The sequence below is a fragment of the Emydura macquarii genome, unplaced genomic scaffold (genome assembly GCF_026122565.2).
Source record: "Emydura macquarii macquarii isolate MOO-44397 ecotype Brisbane River unplaced genomic scaffold, CSIRO-AGI_Emac_v2 contig_967, whole genome shotgun sequence".
Lineage (NCBI taxonomy): Eukaryota > Metazoa > Chordata > Testudines > Chelidae > Emydura > Emydura macquarii.
Genome location: NW_027131104.1, coordinates 232160 through 249820, shown reverse-complemented (window position 1 = coordinate 249820; position 17661 = coordinate 232160). Strand labels below are relative to the sequence as shown.

The following is a 17661-nucleotide window of genomic DNA, read 5'->3' as shown; positions in this document are numbered from 1 at the left end:
GCATTGAAGAAATATGGTCTCGGATGACCTCCTGGCTACCTGACATAGGAACTTTAGGAAAGAAAATTGTGTATGGTATTCTTTCAATCTTAATAATCATGTTTGTTGTATACGTTGTTGTAGTACTCTTACGATATTGTTTAAAGTTATGTTTGAAACAGTTTACCCGAACCACTAAAACGAGATTAAACTCAGAGACCAGAAAAGGACTGTACCTGCTGTATTCTGAACTGCTCCAAAGGGAAGAGGAGAACAACAAAGAAATCCAGCAACTAATGGACATTTCCGTTGCGCTGTGAAAGTCCAAACCCTTCAAGGAACCCACACATTCCAGCCAGCCCCTAACTGCCTGTTAAATCATGCTTGGCTTAATGTAACCTGTGTATTTGAATAAGCTTTTGACATTTTTTTTTGTCTTGTCTTTTAGGAATGTTTAACCATATACCACTCTAGTCTCTCCTCGAAGACCGTGCCTGTAGTTTTAGGTATAATTGTCCAAGCAGTAAACCGCCTCCCTTGCCTCCCCATAGCATGCCCAGTGGACCAATCTGGAGCCAGGGCCTCCTGGACCTGTGCCCCACTGGCCAGTGTGCAGGAAGGATAGGTGCCTGGACCTCTCTTTGGATGAGAGTGAGGGAGTGTGGGAAAGTATAACGCATAGCGGGACAAGCATGTGAACCTAGACTACAGGAAATGGATTCGTGGTACAGGCGAACCAAAGTGTATTTAGTAGAATTTTTAGTTTCAATGCGGTTGTAATTCTCTCTCCTATAGTAAATTGTGTAAAGAAGCAACGGATAAATATGTCAAAATCTTTGTCAAAGTTGTACTAGAAGTACAAAAGGAGGGATTATGGCATCAGAAACATTACAGACAGGATGCCTTAGATCGAAACTGTGCTAAAAATGCTAAGTTCAAGCGGAATGTCTCAGCCCTGCCATCCACATGCAAATTCGCTAGTCTACGTTGTAGAACTTCGCCACCTTTGAAGTCCGAACACAGACATCTCCTGGCAGATAAGTTAGCAAGTGTCTGTACGTGATCCAAGACTGCCTGGCCCCAGCAGACCCACCCGGCAGGCTGGCAGCTGGAGCACCCCACTGTGTTTGTAATCACCTTACATGTGGGTAATAACCTGTGAATCAAACTCCACCATACCATCTACATATAAATGAATCTAAAACAAACCCATATAAGTCCTTTGTATCTGGTAGCAAGGGGAAGTGCCAGTGATCAGCACAGAGACGTGCTGCCTGGGCTTCCCTATAGCTATAGCTGTTTGTGTGTGTGTCACAAATAAAGCTCTACTTGATCTAACCTTAAACGAGAAGCTGCGTGATCTTTCTTCCACGACACCTCTGATGAGAGACTCCTGATGAACGTCCTCTGTGCAGCCTGGATCTTTAGCTGTGGTTGTGAGAGGGCCACCTTTCCACTGTGTGGGGCACTCCCTACCGCATACACCACTGATTTTTCCCCAGAGCCCACCCCACCCACACACCCACACCCACACCGCAGCCAGAGTATGATGAGTACCGCAACCCAGGTCAGCCCTTTCCCTAGCAGAAGGGCTGGTTCAGCTTTGTGCTGCACTGGTCTCTTAGGCGGAGCTGTTATCTCCACAACATTCACAGGCCAGAGAGCGACAGGCGAGGATCCTGGGACTCCGGCACGGTAGAGAGATACCAACAAGCTGCCAGGACGGTGCGCGCACTCATGAGTCTGTCATGCAGAAAGGCCCTGCATGCACAGACTCCCCATTGAGCGAGCTACTGCCCAGTCACACCGTGAGAACAATGCAAAAACTCGGTGGCAATTTATTTTTTTTTTTAAGTGTCTAAGAATCCATCCATCTCCATAAGCCCATCTCTCCATCAGGCCATACAAATACATTACATACCGATACACTGGTGCATTTACAAAACGACCGGGTGCTGGTCGTGGTCCACTAAGGGGTCGGATGAGTGAGTTCACATTTGACCATGCCAGGGATTTCTCACAGCTGTACAGAAAGCCCAGAGCTGGGATCCCGGCCTAGGCAGGGGTCTGAACGGAAGAGGAGCGTGGACATCCCCCTGCGATTTCGGTCGCACGCAGGTCAGCCCCATAGTTCAGTTAAGGCCCGCAGGAGAGCGGCCTGCTGGTCGGTGCTCCTCGTTACCCACCGTTGAGACCCTGATACCAAGAGCTGCCTGCAGTCACAGGAGGTTGAGGGTGGTGGGCAAGAGACGGCTAACAGTGCAGTGACAACACCTCCTGGCATCTGCAGCAGCACGCTGCAAGCAATGAAGTAGCTTCTTCAGAACCAGCCTGCTGAAGACAAACGTACCCAGGGGAGGTGCTGGGCAAGGGGGGTGCGGGGAGGGAGGTGGATGGAAACAGACGCCAGAGCCTGCTGTGGCTGGGCTGGCTTCCTGGAGGACCCGCTTCCTAAGCATGCACCCCGCGAGGGGGTGAGTAGGAGAGCCTGCGCCCCGGTGTTCACATCTAAGCAGGCTCCATCCTCGGCTGCTTGGCTTCAAAGTCACAGCGCCACAGGAACAGAAGGCGGCACCCACCTCCCGCTGCCCTCCTTTCCCACCGAAGGGCCGGAAACCCCGGCGCCTCTCGTCAAAGCAGGAGAGCCCGGCAAATCCAAACCGGAGCCGAGGGGGTGAACGGGACGCTTCGTGGGGGGTGCATCTTGCTCCGGCTCAGGGGCTGTACCTGCTTCACGTCTGCAAGAGGCTCCCGCAGCCTCGGGGCACTCAGCGCACGGGGAGGGTTTTCGAGCGGTGTTTCTTCACCCCCGGCAATGGCAGGAAACTCCTGGAGTGGGAGCCTTGTTTCGCCAGCGAAGCCTCCAGACTGCAAGGAAAGAGCAGGGGGCGCAGAATGTCAGGCTGGGGACACCACGCACCAGTGCCGGGGCGCGTACGCCCCCTCCCGCAATCCCAGAGCTGGCAGATCAGCCAGCAAATTCCACCCACGGCCCTGTGGATCCCAGCCAGCCGGTGCCATCCCGCCACGAGCCCGAAGAGGCACGGGGCAAGGAGAAAAGGCTGTGCCCTTCCTTTCCTCTCCCTCAGTCACTCCTCTCAGTCCCCACTGCAGAGACAGCTGCATTGCCACTGCCACTGCAGATTGTTTTGGGAGGCACTTCTCCAACTGCACCACGAGAGGGCAGGGATTTCAACTCCTTCATTCCCAGGTGTCCCAGACCACAAACGCCCCATGCAATGTTTCTTCTGCCAGGCAGCTGCTCCTGGGGTCCTGTTGTTAGCACCTGCCCAGGACAGGTTTCATGGTTAGGCAGCTGCAGAGGGAGGCGACATGTACAGGAGAGGGCACTGCTGGGGGAAATGGCGAGGGAGACTGGGAATGGCACACGGGGCCCCCCATCCCTAGGGGCTGGGTTGGTTGTCACCAAGGAGGGATTTCCCCCCTGCTGATGGCTTGGTGGCCTGGGTGAAACGAGTTCTGGGGGCCGCGTGCCCACAGGAAGGAAGTTAATCAATCGCACGATTAAAGGATTAGAAAACATGCCTAACAGCGTCAGGCTTGAGGAGCTCAGTCTATTTAGCCTACCAAAGAGAAGGTGAAGGGGTGACTTGATCACAGCGTATAATATTTAATAAGGGGCTCTTCAGATGGAGCAGAGAAAGAGATCGTGAGCCAATGGCTGGAAATTGAAGCTAGACACGTTCAGGCTGGAAATAAGGCGTACATTTTTAACCATCAGAGTAAATCAACCACTGGAAGAACTTACCAAGGGTCATGGTGGATTCTCCATCACTGACCATTCTCAAATCGAGATCGGATGTTTTTCCTAAGAGATCCGCTCTAGTGATTATTCCAGGGACCTTCTCTGGCCTGTGCCACACCGGAGGTCAGCCTGGTATCACAACGGTCCCTTCTGGCCTGGGCATCTATCAATCACAGCCAGAACTCCCTGGGCCCCTTGCTGGGCAGAGAGGGCAGAGCTGAAATGGCCATGGAAACTGAACTCCCCTCTTGGGCTCCCTCCAGCAGGACTGGGTGGCACAGGGCGAAGCCTGCCCTGTCTCTGCCCATGCTGGGGTGAAGGTCTACAGGGCTTCCCCAGCTGTGAATTCACAAGGAGCTGCCTTCTCTCCCGCTCTCAGTCTGCAGGCAGGGGCAGCCTTACCTACAGTGTCTGCTGTCCATGGCAGATTCCCCGAACGGGGACGGCTCGCTGGCCCGGATGGATTTCCTGGTGATCCTGTTGATCAGGACTTTGATTTTCCCCCAGTGAGAGTGGTCGTTCTGAGGGAGAAAGAGACAGCGATGGAAAGTGGGAGCGAGGGCAGTGGCGGGGGTGAGCCAGAGACCTGGCACCAAAACACCCAGCCCCCTGTTTTCTGGGAGAACGTTCCCTCACGAGAAATGGACAGGGCAGACAAAAAGGCGTTCCCTCTGCCGGGAGCTTCGGAACCCCAAACTCCTCCCCAGAGAAGGGGAAACAAGCAGAGTTGGACACACTGGCGTAAGCACTGGCCCAACACAACAAAGGAAGGTCACCGGAACTAGACGCACATACGGGGTCTTTCCAGCATCCAGATGGGTCACATGGAATTCCCAGAGGATCCTTGTTTTCTCCCCCCCCCCCCCAGACTCTGCTCTGCAGGGCAAGACACCTACCCTGGGTCTCATGCGGGGCGGGAGGGTGTGGGCTCCCCAGTCCGGCTGATCCAGCAAGGCGGGTGAGCTGCCGCAGTGTACTGCCGTCTTCCTGGAGCAGACTGGCTCGTTCTCTGCAGGGAAGAGCCAGCGTGGGCGCCCGTTATCTGCTGAGTTAAAGCAACCGGCCCAGATGCAGCCCCATGGAGAGAACCCAGGCCAACTAGCACCAGGCCAGCACCACTTGGATATGTCCTGGGCTCCGTGCTCCCTGCTTTAATGGGCTCAGAGCTGTGCACCCCCTACCCACACCGCCTGGGAAACACCTCAGTCGTCATTCACAAGGCTTAACTTCAGAGCCAGGCCTTTTTAATGCCATTGACCCTGTGCCTGGCAATTGCCGGGGGGTGGGAGGAGGACAGACGTCCTGGCCTGGGATTTCGCTCTCCCCAGGCTAGCAGGGGCAGCCCACCCAGCCCCATGGGGCATTGCTTTACAGGGAGATAGCTGGCCAACGGGGAAGCCAAGGGAGCTCCCGCCAGACCGGAAAGCGGGAGGGAGTGTGCGAATGCATGGGAGGGTGGAGAAATCCTTAGAAGCAGCCCTGCTCCGCTCCCTATGGAATGAGCCACCCCAGGACGTTAGATTTGCACAGCCTAGGGCTCGTTCATTTCAGGGGTGCAGGGAGGGAACCCCGCTCTCCCCTTCTGGCCCAAGTCGGGAGCTCCCGGCTGCCGGGACGTGCAGGGGAAGGGATTGGGCATCCGGGCCCCCACTCAAGCCAGGCTGACTCACCTGAGGTCCTGGGCAGGTCCAGGAGCGCCCCGGTGTCCGAGGCCGAGCGCGCCCTGAAGTGGTGGGGTCTCCAGGAGTCCGGAGGCAAATCCTGTTCCTGCAGCTCCACCTCCACCCTGCCCCCAGGCTCCGGCTGGGACAGCCCCCCCTCTTCTGGGGCTCTGCAAGATCTCTCCTCAGAAGACACCACCTGCAAGGCAGAGAGGGTGCATGGAGTGAAGCAAGCAGCTGCAGGGAATCTGGGGGTGGGGGTGCACCCTTAGTCATTCCCTCCAACCCCCCACCCCTGGGGAGAGGAATCCTAGAGCCCAGGGAAAGCTCCTTCCTCTCCTTCCCCCCAACCATACACACACAGACAGAGGGGAATTCCTGAGCAGCAGGGGAAGAACCCCCTCCCCCCACAGCTCCCCAAAGGTATGTGAGGAAGATCCCGCTTGGGATCCGAGAGGACAGAGGACCACCCCCCACCCCTGCCCCATCTTCCCCCGCAGTGCCCTCTTCCGGGAGACACAACTGGACAAGCAGCTGCATCCTCCCTTAAGGAATCAGTAAGACCTAGACCCTGAACTCACCCTGGCTCACCACCCCCCACCCCTGCCACACGCATCCCCCTCTGCCCCCGCACGGCCAGCCTTACGTTCTCAGCCTGCTGGCCCCACAGCCGGCTCTCCATCGCCTTCTGCTGCTGCTGCAGCTGCAGGTTGGCCTGCTGCAGCCGGGCAATCTTCTCCAGCATCCGGCAGACGTGCTCTAGGTAGAGCAGGCCCTGGCCCGGGAGAGGTAAAGTGGGATCTCGCCGCACCTGGGGGATAACACAGCACAGAGCGTCGGGCACGGGCCAACACGGGCACAGAGCAGCAAGAGACAGGGCCCGACCGGCAGCTCTCAGTCACTCCAGCCAGGGCAGCGCTTCTTGCTCCCCCCCCAGTTTGTCAGCATCTTGCAAGGGTCAAGGTGCCCAGAACTAAAGGCAGCACCCTAGGGGGCGGCGAGAGGTGCTAGTCACTAGCCTGCAGAGAGGGACCCAGCACCAGGAGGAGTTTACCAGGAACAGGCAGCTGGGGACTATCTCCATGGCGTGGCCAGGACGGGACAGATCAGAACCGTCCCAACCGGGGCTGTGTTCTGAGACTGCGATGCCGTCCCAGATCGCAGCCTGGCCGCCCCAGGAAGAGTATAAGAATAGCTTCTGCAGCCATCTCCAGCCCCTCCCGTAGTGCTAGTGCCAGGGTCCTCGCCGTGACCACACCCTGGTGCACCCTTGCTCGGAGGGCTCTGCAAGACGGCAGCGCCTAGCCGGAGATCTGGATTTGCAGGAGCCCCTGGCGAGCTGGAGATGCAGTCCGCTTTCTTTCAGCCCCTGACTGCTGGCACTTCCCCGGCCGCGCACACGCTGGAGATGTAGCTAGAGAGACAGCAGCAGCTGACGGGATTTAAACCAGATTACGAAACTAGGGCATCCCCAATTACGCCCGAGGCAGGCTGGTTCCATCCTGCTTCTCACACGGGCCGTGTTTGGGGTGGGTCTCTGCCAGGGATGATCCAAGAGGAGATGGGGCTCAGGTCTTGCCCCACTTTGCTCCCACACCAAGCCAGGAGCCAAAGCTGCAGCGGGCTGGGCTCTGCCAGTCCCACGGCTCCGGGACCTCCAGACACACCGAGCCTGACACCTGGCACAGAGCCGGAGGTGCAGGAACCAGGGGCGCGCGGCTGGAAGTGGTCGCCATCACATACAGGGTTTACAGTTCGGTTCAGTGGCTCTCAGCGCCCGCACTAACAAATCGTTCCAGGCCCCCCTGCGTGGAGCTGGGCACAGACGCAGCGCAGCAGAGGGCGGGTTGCGTCCAGTGGCTGGTTCAAACACTTCACTGTGTAGGGGCCAAACGAAGGCTACATTCCCTCGTGTCACTGCCCACCCTTTGCTGATTGGAGGCGTCGTGAGCTTCCTTCACAGCAGTGCCCTGCCTGCTACCACGCCAGCTGAGAGAACAAGCCCCACCTTAGGCCGATGGGAAGCACAAACTCGGTCCACAGAGCAGCAGCCCCTTTCCCCACCCAGCAGCTCCTCTTAGCAAAGCAAAGCCATCTCAGGTCATTGAGTCCAGCACCCGTCCGCACAGCGCCTCTGCCTTGCCACTGGCCTCCGGCCCTTGGACCGACCCCTGGAACCCAGCCCACAGCCCTGAGCACAGGGGCTCTAGGTGACCGGGTCAGTGAGTCACCAACCCAGACAGAGAAGCCCAGCAGACCCCACGGATCCTATGCTCCGAGTCTGAAGGGTTGTGGGGAGCTGGGGGGCAACAGGCATCTCCGTACCTGCCCAGCCTTCTTGTGTCCCGATGCCCAGTCCCTGGAAGGCAACAGCTGGCAACAGACACTGGTAGCTGCTGGCTGTCGGGAAGCATTTCCAAAAGGCCACGTCCCCTGCCGCTGCAAAGGACTCCTCCGCGGCTCGTGGCAATCACCTACAGTCAGTCCCACAGCCACAGGGACAGGCCCTGGGGCCAGGAGAGTGGCAGCTTGACACAGCTAAGGCTCCCAGTGCAAGAGAGGAAGACCCTTGCCCACAGCATTCCTGCCCCTCACCAGCTCGATGGACCGACTGCCTACCGAGCTGCTTAAGGTGGAGGGAATTCCTTTCTTTGCACCCACAGAAATTGTTTTCCTCCCGTTCTCTCCTGAGCTCTTTGCTGATGGGCTGTTCACACTCCCCTGCCTGGGGGACAGAGCCAGGGACTGGAGGTCAGGATTCCCCAGTGCTATTCCTCTTCTACAGACCGGGGGCAAGTTGTTTTCGCTCTCTGTGCCTCAGTTTCCCCATCTGTAGCAGAGTTACGGGATCCCCCAGGAGGACGGGTGAGGGCTACCAGTCATAAATAGCTACAAAGAGCATCAAAACTTCCTCCCCAGGCAGCCGCAAGCTCTCGGCCCCACCTAGCCTGTAGGAGCTGCCCTTCACCCTGGCAGTCAGAACGGGGGAGGACACCAGCATGCCGCTGTCCATTGGCACATGCCAGGTGAGAGACTACAGCATCCCCTGGGGGCTCTGTACAGTGGGCAGGCCACGCAGACAACCTGGTATCTCTCAGCAGGGAGGGAGGAGCCAACCCACCCTGAAGCAGAGGAGAGGAGATGGGACCAGGCCTGCCTTTCCCCACGCTGCCACCATGCCAGCAGGGCCAGGCACCGGTGTTTGAGGCCCACAAGCTCCATCCGCCAGCTCACCAGCAACAGCCCTCAGGAGACGTTGCATGTCTGCACCAAGCAGGCCACGCACGCTGCATGGACCAGCTCCTGGCCTTGGGGCCCTGGCATGAGCGCTCTGGTGAGGGGCAGGTGCAGACAGGACCCCAGCAAATTTCCTTTCCTTGACCCTGCAGGGCCCCGCCAGGCCGGGGGGAGCTGGCACCGGATCCGGGCTCCAAAGAGAACCTCGTCGTGTGACTAGAGGGCACGGCAGCTCAGCTCAGGGTTCACCAGGACACTCCGACAGCGGGGCCAGGCGAAGCCCGGTGACTAAAGGTAGGCAGCGCCCCTCAGCCACAACTTGGTTTCTGGTGGAGCAAGCCCGGGCCGCCTCCCTGAAGTGGGGATTTTGGTTTGTTTTTTGGGAGGGCGCGTAACTGCGGGGGAGACGGACAACAAAACAAAACTCCGAAAAAACAAGTCAAAACCTTTCAACTCAAACCCGCGTGCTGTGTCGGCCCCAGGATATGAGGGCGAGGGGCCAGGTGGGGGAGGTAACAGCTTTCATTACCTCTGTGGGGCTCAAATGCTCAGCTCTCTCTCTCCCCCCAACCGAAGTTGGTCCAATAACTGATACCACCTCCTCCCCCTTGTCTCTTGAGTCGAAACTACTTCTTCTGAAATTTCCTTCCATTTTGTTTCAAAAATAAAAAAAAAAACTCGACATCAAAACCCAACGTTTCCTTTGACCCTAAGCTAATTCTTCCCCCCCGCCCCCTCGACTCTTTGAGCGGCTGGCAGACTGGGAAGTCGGCTACTGGCCCAGTTACACCCACCCCAGCTTCTGCTCGCCTCAGAGCATCCCGGCTTAGTCATTAAAGGAGCGGTGACAACACCACGGTCTAATTAGAGGCAATTCCACAGACTGGCGTCATGGGATGGAAATGTGGAGCGTTTCCCCTCACTGAAACCGCCCTGCCCTGCCGGCAGGATGCGGGGCCGGGAGGGGAACGACAGCCACCCTGTCTTCCCTGCCCCCAGTGCAGGGGAGACAGAGTTCGCGGCCGTCTTCTCAGCCGTGCCTGCACCCAGACCACATCTCTCAGGACCCCAGGGAGCTGCGTGTCAGCTGCGGCTGTCTTTACGCATGAGGATGCTGCTCTACGCTGACCCGGTACGTCTCTTACCCCATCTGCCTCACAGAGGAGGCCACAGCGGCTGGAAATCTGCCAGGAAGGAGGGGGAAGTTATCCCTTTTCTCCACCCCAGCCCTCTTGAACCACAAGGAAGCCAGTTCCTGGCACTCACCTCCTCCGCCGCCTCCCCACAGGACTCCGGGCTCTGTTCCTCTAGGCTCCGGTGGCTGGAACAGGCTTGGTCGTGCCCCTCCGCAGCCCCGCCTTGGCCGCTCAGCCCCTGCAAGTCGCACGAGGCCAACAGCTCGAAGTCCACCAGGCTCAGGCTCTTCCGGCCGAGCGCTTTGGGAGAGCGGTCGGACACGTGGAGCTTCCGGGACCGCTGCACCACCTGGGCCAGCTTCTTGCTGGCCGACAGGCTCCGGAGGTAGGCCCGCTCCCGGAGAGAGTCCGACTCCTCTGGTCCCTCTGCTTTGGGGCAGCTCTCCTCTGGGTCGCTGGCCCCACAGCCTGCGGTGGAGGGCTGAAAGCCATCAAGACAGTCCAGGGAGAAGCTGCTCTCCGAGCCCAGCAGGGTGGAGGGCGAGTTCTCGCTGCCGGCCATCTCCACCCCGGAGTCCTCCGACTCCGACTTGAGGAGCCGCCCGCCCTTCGGGAAGAGGCCCAGCTGGTGGGGGAGATCCCCGGGGAGGACGGGCTCCATCGGTGACCCGGCCTGGCCCAACACATCCAGCTCACCGCTCATCCTGCTGTCCTGCGGTGGCTCGGGCGGGGGACCCAGGCTCGCTCCGGAGGCTTCCTGCAGCTTGCGGTAGATGTTGGCTGAGGTTAGCACCACGCAGCTCTCCAAGGGCTTCTGTGCACCATCTGGGAGGCGAGAGAGAGGCAGTGTCACCCAGACTGTCTCCATCCCTCCTCACCCGTGGCTATTCATGTACGGGGACCTGCCCAGCCGGCGCCCCTCCCACACCAGCCTCCTCCCCTGCCCCATAGGTACACCCCCCTTAGGGCTCGTCAGGACCTGGATCGCTTCCCGCCCCCGTGCCAGCCCTTCAGCGAGCGTGTGCGTTGCAAGGAGAACGTCCCAGCCCCCAGCGGTTCAGGTGGGTGGGGCGTTTCGGGGAGCAGTGCAGCAGAGAGCGGGGAGGGGAGTTCAGCATGGAAGTTTGTGCAAAGATTAAAGACAAGCATGGGCATCTCTGTTGTCCCTGGGACAGCGGGGGCCGCCCACTGCCGTTCCCCCTGCTTCCTTCCCCTCTTTTACAAGGCGGGCCTCTGTCTAGCGCTCACGGAAAGGATCGTTCTACCCAGAACCAGTCGGTCAGCCAAGTGCCGGCTTCCCCCGCCACGCAACCTGACCTGCAGCTCCACACGCACAGCTCCGCCGGCGCCTCCATCCCAACCCACGGCTCCCAGCTAGTCCAGCCCGGCGCTCGCCCACAGCGCCTCAGGGCAAGGGCAGCCCACTGTTACCCAAAGCCAGCTCCTCTGCTTCCCCGCCGGACTCAGCCCTCCATCCCCCTCCCGCCGCCCTCACGTTTAGGAGCTGCTCCTGGAACAAAGCCCACTGTGAAGACACAAGGCTCCCCTTCCTCCGTCCCCTAGGGAAGCACAGGTGTCGTTATCAGGAGACACTTTCCCAACAAAGCCACGAGGCTGCCCTAGCCGCTCCCAGAAAGGTGGGAGCCCCTGGTGCTTGGGACATTTGTGACGGGAGCAGGCAGCCAGGATAGATCCTGCCCTGCCCCTGGCCGCAGAACACAAGAGAGCTGATCTGGTTCCTCCCAGGGCAGCTCAGAGGGGATCACTTGCCATCTTCCACGGGAGATGTATCCATCTCCCTACACCGTGCCCCCAGCCCTCCCCTGGCGGCCGGGTTAGGAATCGGGCTTGTCTGACCTCAAGCGCTCCCCTCCCCAGGGGCCGACAGGTGGATTCCATCTGCATTTCACAGCCCGTTTCCAAGCATGCGTCCGAATCCCCCCCGACAGCGCGGCGCGTCCCAAGAGCCTCCCTGGAAACATCCCCCGGGGCCCGGCCGAGATCCCACGTCCTCTGTGAGTCACATTTCTGAGGTGCCTTGTAAACAGCTCCTCCTGGCACCGGGCCCACGCTGCATTCCTCAGCCCTGATTCTGAAACCGCCACTCTCACCGCGTCACTCCACTCCTAGGCCAAGCGCATCCCAGCCGCTGGCAGCAGGAGCTGGCAGCAGAACGTGCATTCCCTGGGCACCAAAGCCCTGCTTCTAGAGCCTTGGATACTCCCACCCTGCAGCCTGGACGGAGAACGTCCCGTCTCAGCACAGGCTCTCCCTGCCCCTCTCCACGCCCTCTTGGCAGGAGCCAGGATTTCAGAGCCCCATTTCTCGTTCTCTCTCCAGCAGGGATGGCAGCGGGGCTGACGCAGCACGGGGCCCACACCACCCCATACCACGACCCGGACCGTGGCGTGCGCTTGACCGCAGCCAGCTCCTCTGGGGTGGGCCAGACCCGCCGTCTCCAGTCACTGCGGAGTCACCCCACTCCCTGCCGGGAGACATGCGACGTTTCGCACACACCACACTGCTTACAGTCACAGGGCCAGGCCTCTACCGGGGTAGCCTACAGCTCGGGACTGGCCCCTCTGCAGATACGTGGACGAGCCTCTATCACCACATGTACCTGCAGCACAGGCAATATTACCCTTCCCTGAACCCCAGAGACTGGGCCTGCCCCAGAGGCCCCAGCAGGGAACGTGTCTAGAAACCAGCAACATCATCCCTCCCCCTCTCTGGCCTCCCGGGAACATCAGAGGCCAAAGACAGCTTGCAGGTATCTGTGCCGCTGGGCTGGGCTCCTTCCCCTGGTGTATGGAGGCTGCATTGCCTGGGGAGGGCCCTGCCGTAAGATAGCTGGGTCAACTGCATATCTCCGTGCGGCACGGGCAGGCATGCATCTGCCATCACCTTGCAATCCGGGACATAGCTGCAGCCCCACGTCTCCTCCCATCGCAGGGGCCCCAAACCCGCAGAGTCAAAGTGTCAGGAAGTGGGAGGAGGGGCCCAGAAGGCAGACCGGACAAGACAAGACGGACAAGCTTTCACGCTCACGCTGTCCCACAGGTGGATCTAATCACAAATGCAGGCAGCTGCACAGGCCTCCAGCTGCCACATGGAAGGAAGCGCTCCAGATAGAAAATGCTCCCTCCTAAACCATTCCTGCCCATCTCGCTGTCCATCAAGAAGCCTTTCCACCCGCTGACCCCAGCCAGGGGTCAATATGGTGGTTTAGGGAGTCAAGAGTGGCTTTGGGACAAACAACCAGCCACACGGATTTCATACCAGGCCACCAGTTTATTGCACACACCTCTCCTTGACCACACACAGCCGCCAGAGGTGTTTTAGCACGCAAAGCTCTGTCCAGTCCTTGATCTCAGCTCCTTCCTTTAGCACAAGATGACTCTTAAGATTACGATGAACCAAGGACAAATCTTAACTCTGGCCGGAGAGGGTGGAAAGGCACAACCGCACAGACACCACCATTTCAAACCTGCGTGTCTACAAAGCTCCGTAACTAGCTCAACAGTTCGGACCGTGACCTTCCAGAATGGTCGGGCACTCTGCTTCCACTGCAGACAGAGCTGCAGCTGGTCAGCGCTCCTGCAAAACGATCACAAAGGGCTTGTCTACACATGAGAGCTAAACGGGAGTAAGGTCGGGTGTGAATGTAAAGCAGATTAGCTATTCCTGATTAGCTTCACATATGGATACCCTTATTCCAGAAGAAGCATGCCTTATTTCAAAGTAGTTAACTCCGGATATATTGGAATTGGACAACACCCCATGTAGACAAGCCCTAAATATTGAGCTAGATACCTCGCTTTATCAACACCTAAGTCAGAAACTTTTGGCTTGTGTCTGGAGACCAAGATGGAGGGCTACGCCTGGACACACTGACTATCCAGCACAGCCACATGATTTATTGTTTGCACCCCATTATACGACGGCTTCTCAGCTACGTTTTTATGTATTTATCTGCACACAAACACTACTCCTACAATAGTTTGCTTTGAAGACACACAGTGCCGTGCAAGAGCTATGTATGAACACTCATTAATAATTGCCTCACGAGGTGTTGTGAGTCAGCGAAGTGTTTATCCATCTATAAAACAGATACTAGAAAGGTTAAGTAATTTGCCCAAGGTCACACACCAACTCCTGAATTCCTGGACTCTGGTCTCATGCTTGGTCCACTAGACCACACTGCCTTTGCCACACACTCAAGGAACTATCCTGATCACAACGGAAGTGGCGCAAGACCAAGACTTCATTCATACCATACATGCCAGATTATAGCCTATTGATTTTAAGCAAGATAAGACCGATACCTAAGCAGCACATGCAACCAACAGGCGTAGGACGGGCAAGCAGATGAATGCCTGATCAGACAGGCAGCGATTAAAACTTCAGCATTCCCTATTTCCTTGAGACAACAACTTTGCAACTAACAGCCAAAAAACACCTCGCAGGGACATTTTTTTCTACAAATTCCAGTAATTCCCAAATATTTCCATCAGCCCCAAGGGCCTCTTAACTCCACCCACAGTTTCAAAGGTGGGGTGGAATGTACACACACAGGGTAGTTTTACAAGGAAAGACCGGAGGGAACAGATTATAACAGATACATGGGGCCCTTTGCCACCCTTTCTCTAGTGCACACACGTGCATTTAAAGCTCATACAAGACACTAGAACAGCCACGCCAACGTCTTTACCCCAGTCACTGACGTGTAAGCTTCCTCCCTGCCCTCTCCACATGCCCACACCGCCAACAAAACTCAGTGCTGAGCCGAAGGAATCCCCTCCCCTCCAAGGGAGTTCAGCCTGCCCCGCATGGATGGCCTGCTCACTTCTTCCTCGACACCTGTGGCCACTGCCTCCTGGCAGCTGAGCTGGGTTTTCGGTTCCTGCTGTCCTGAGCTGGATTTGATCCCAAAAAACAGAGCTGAAATACTCCTTGTCCTATCAGCAATCCCAAACCAGCCCGCCTCCTCCAACGTGCAGCTGGCCCAGCTGTCCGTGGCACATACACAGCCCCATGCAGGGAGCCCAGCAGCTTCTCCTGGCTTCTCAATGCCAGGAGTGCCACATCAGGCCATGGAAGTGAACAGTTTTCAGCTCTCTTGCCCCTGCATCCTCACCCCGTTCCCCGCATGGCTGCGTCTTTCCCACCCCTCTGAGGAGTTCCCTTTTCCAGACTGAAAGGGGGAATAGGGCTCAAAATTGGAAAAACAAAATAATACAGGGGAACCAGGGCAGGGCCAAACGCAGAGTGAGGCTTAGCAGGAGACTGACTGACACCCACCCCCCCCATGTCAAACAGCAAGTCTCTGGCAGAGCCAGGAACAGAACCCAGGATCCTAGTTCCACAACCCCTGCTGGAACCCCCGCCCCCAAAGCACGGAGCCCTACTGCGATTGTTCTGACAGGCAAGCGCACCGGGGCTCTGAACTGCACAAGTGTTATTGCTCCTCACGGGCCTGCGGTTACGTCTTGAGTGGTGTGATCTCCGCTGCAGGGCAGCAGTTCTGGTGGGACAGACAGAGCCAAAGAAAGGAGCTGGTCTGCGTCTCCACTCTTCAGCCAGGTCCCATGCCAGCACACAGCTAAACTGGTTCTGAAAACCGGTTTCACCAGCCGGCTGGATGGTGGCTGCACTACACACAGGGTCATGTTTGACATCAGGTGTCAAGAACAGCAGTCCAGTCAGTGCAGAGAGCAGTCACCCCCTTTGTCCAGAGGTCCCCAGACACGCTCCCTGTCTTTATGGCTCGCTGGGGGGAGAAGGGGGATCCGGGTCACAAACACATTTCTGTTGTAATAGAGGGTCATGGTACGGAAAAGGCTGAGAACCACTGAACTACAGTGAAAGCATCAGCTTCAGGGAAGCACAACGCCGGCTCTGGGCTGAACTAGTTGTGGATCAGAGCCGTGGTCAGGGATGACGCTGGAGAAGTGCACCCCAGTAGGGAGCGAACCCCAGAACGAAGCGCGGTTTAAAGAAACGTGCGCTGTAGATACGCCCCTTCCCCAAGGGATCTGAACGAGGGTGTAAATGGCCGCCTAGGCCAGGGCTTTCCAGCTGAAGGAAGCCTGCAGAAAGTGCTGGCAAGTGCTGGCCTTCTGGAAGCCCCCTCCCCAGTGCAGACGCGTGCCAGGCCAGGAGGCATGTAGTCAGAAGCCAGGGAGGGGCACACACCTCCCAAAGCAAGTTAGGTTCGTCCCCTTCCCTCCCAGAGAGAGCTGCCATGTGGAGAACTGGGCCTCGGGGCAGTTTGTTGGCCTGGATCCTATAGACCCCAACTGGCAAACAAAGCCAACGCCTGTTGGCACCAGTTAGGGTGCCCGCAGACCCCATCCAGAGCAGGAACCTCTCCCTACCGCAGCGCTTCTCAGCCTTTGCCGGCTACTCGACCCCGCTCAGGGTCTGATTTATCCTGCCTCCCTCACCTTTTGCCTCTTTTTAAGAGCTACTTGCTCACACAACCAGAGACAAAAATACAAAGGTGTCCCCGGCAAAGGGCTGCGGGTCTCATTTGTACCGGGCCATGAGACACCAAACCCACTGCAATACAAGTCTTGTACTGGCGTTTCTGGGGGATGCTCCAGCCTGTTTTCCACTTGGGAGCCTCCTCTGAGGGCCGAGCTCGGCCGCCCAGGGCTGCAGCAGGTAACTCGGCTTAGCGGGGGGCCTGTGTCCCGCTTACCGCCCCTGACACCAGCCCTGCACGTGCGACCCCCCCAAACCTGTCCCGCACCCCCCAGGCTGAGAAACTGGTTCCCAGGAGCCGGGTAGCCCCTGCCTGCCCCCAGGGGCGACCACCAGCGCCCCCAGGCAGCCCGAAATCCTGACACGGGCACGGTGCGCGGCCCCCCGGGCCTAAGGCACGTCTGGGCGGCAGGAAGCGCCGCCGGGCGGCCCCCCCGGGGCAGGAAGCGGACTCATTGCCTCCTACCCCGGCGCAGCTGGAGCGCGGCACAGCCGGGCACGGGGACCGCCCGCAAGGCCCGGGCCGGGGAGAAGAGCGAGCCCAGGAGAGGGGCCGGCGGCGGCGGGGGGATAAACCGGGCCGTTCCCCCTGCGGGCAGGGCGCGGGGGTGCGTCTCTGCGGCGGCGGGGACCCCCGGCACCGGCGGGGCGCACGGGAGGGCGCTGGGAAGCCCCCGGGGCGCGGCGGAGCGGACTCACCGCGGCTCCGGAGCGGCTCCACGCTGAAGACCCGCCGCCGCCGCCGGCGCCGCAGCAGCATCTCCCTGCAGCTCCGCTCCGCGTTCACACGGGCACCGGCGGGCGACGCGCGCTCCGCCCCGGCCAGCCACCGACGCCGCCGGGCTCCGGTGCGTGCGGCAGGCTCCGGGCGCTCTGCGAGGCGGGGAAGGGGGCTGCACTGCCGGGGCTGGGGCCGGGGCTGGGAGGCGCCCAGCAGAAGGAGGGGCGGAGAGGAGGGAGCGGCCTAGGGGGGGACGGGTGTAAACGGCGGGGGGGGGGGCGGGCAGCCGGGGGGAGCGAGGGGGAAATCTCTAGCTGGCGCCCTAGGATTTAGGCACAGGAGGGGGGGAAATCTCCTGCCCCGCCGCTGTGCTTTGTTTGTGTGGACGGGAAAATCCATCAGTCCTCGGCACGAAGCTGGCCGAGCCCCATCCGCGATGCAGGGCCCCAGGCGAAGCGGAGGGAGCTAATGGGCAGTGGGGGGCGGAGGAGGGACGGATGAGGCCCAGCTCAGGCGAGTGCCCTGCAGACACAGGGGCCCAGATCCTCGAAGGCAGGGCTGGAGTCGCTGCCTTCCCGCCAAGCGCAGCGTACAGACCGCTGTAGGACGCCTCTCCCCCTGCCTGGGGGGCCGACAGTCTGAGCTAGGGGCCCATTCCCTAGGCGGCGCTGTTTG

General features: G+C 59.0%; 1 protein-coding gene across 2 annotated transcripts; it reads right to left on the bottom strand.

Annotated features, from left to right (window-relative positions):
• Nucleotides 1-1792: 1792 nt before the first annotated feature.
• On the bottom strand, nucleotides 1793-17152 carry CUNH8orf58 (chromosome unknown C8orf58 homolog). 2 transcript variants are annotated; one of them, XM_067543739.1, is made up of 7 exons: nucleotides 16965-17152; nucleotides 9910-10604; nucleotides 6053-6217; nucleotides 5416-5605; nucleotides 4642-4754; nucleotides 4148-4266; nucleotides 1793-2847 (listed from the first exon to the last, which is right to left on the bottom strand). In XM_067543739.1, the coding sequence occupies exons 1-7, from the start codon at nucleotides 17023-17025 to the stop codon at nucleotides 2748-2750; spliced, it is 1443 nt and encodes a 480-aa protein (XP_067399840.1). In that variant the 5' UTR covers nucleotides 17026-17152; the 3' UTR covers nucleotides 1793-2747. The 2 variants fall into 2 exon arrangements, with proteins under 2 accessions (XP_067399840.1, XP_067399841.1); XM_067543740.1 differs by lacking the exon at nucleotides 16965-17152 and adding an exon at nucleotides 16226-16317 and having other exon boundaries at nucleotides 4642-4790.
• Between the last annotated feature and the right edge of the window lie 509 nt (nucleotides 17153-17661).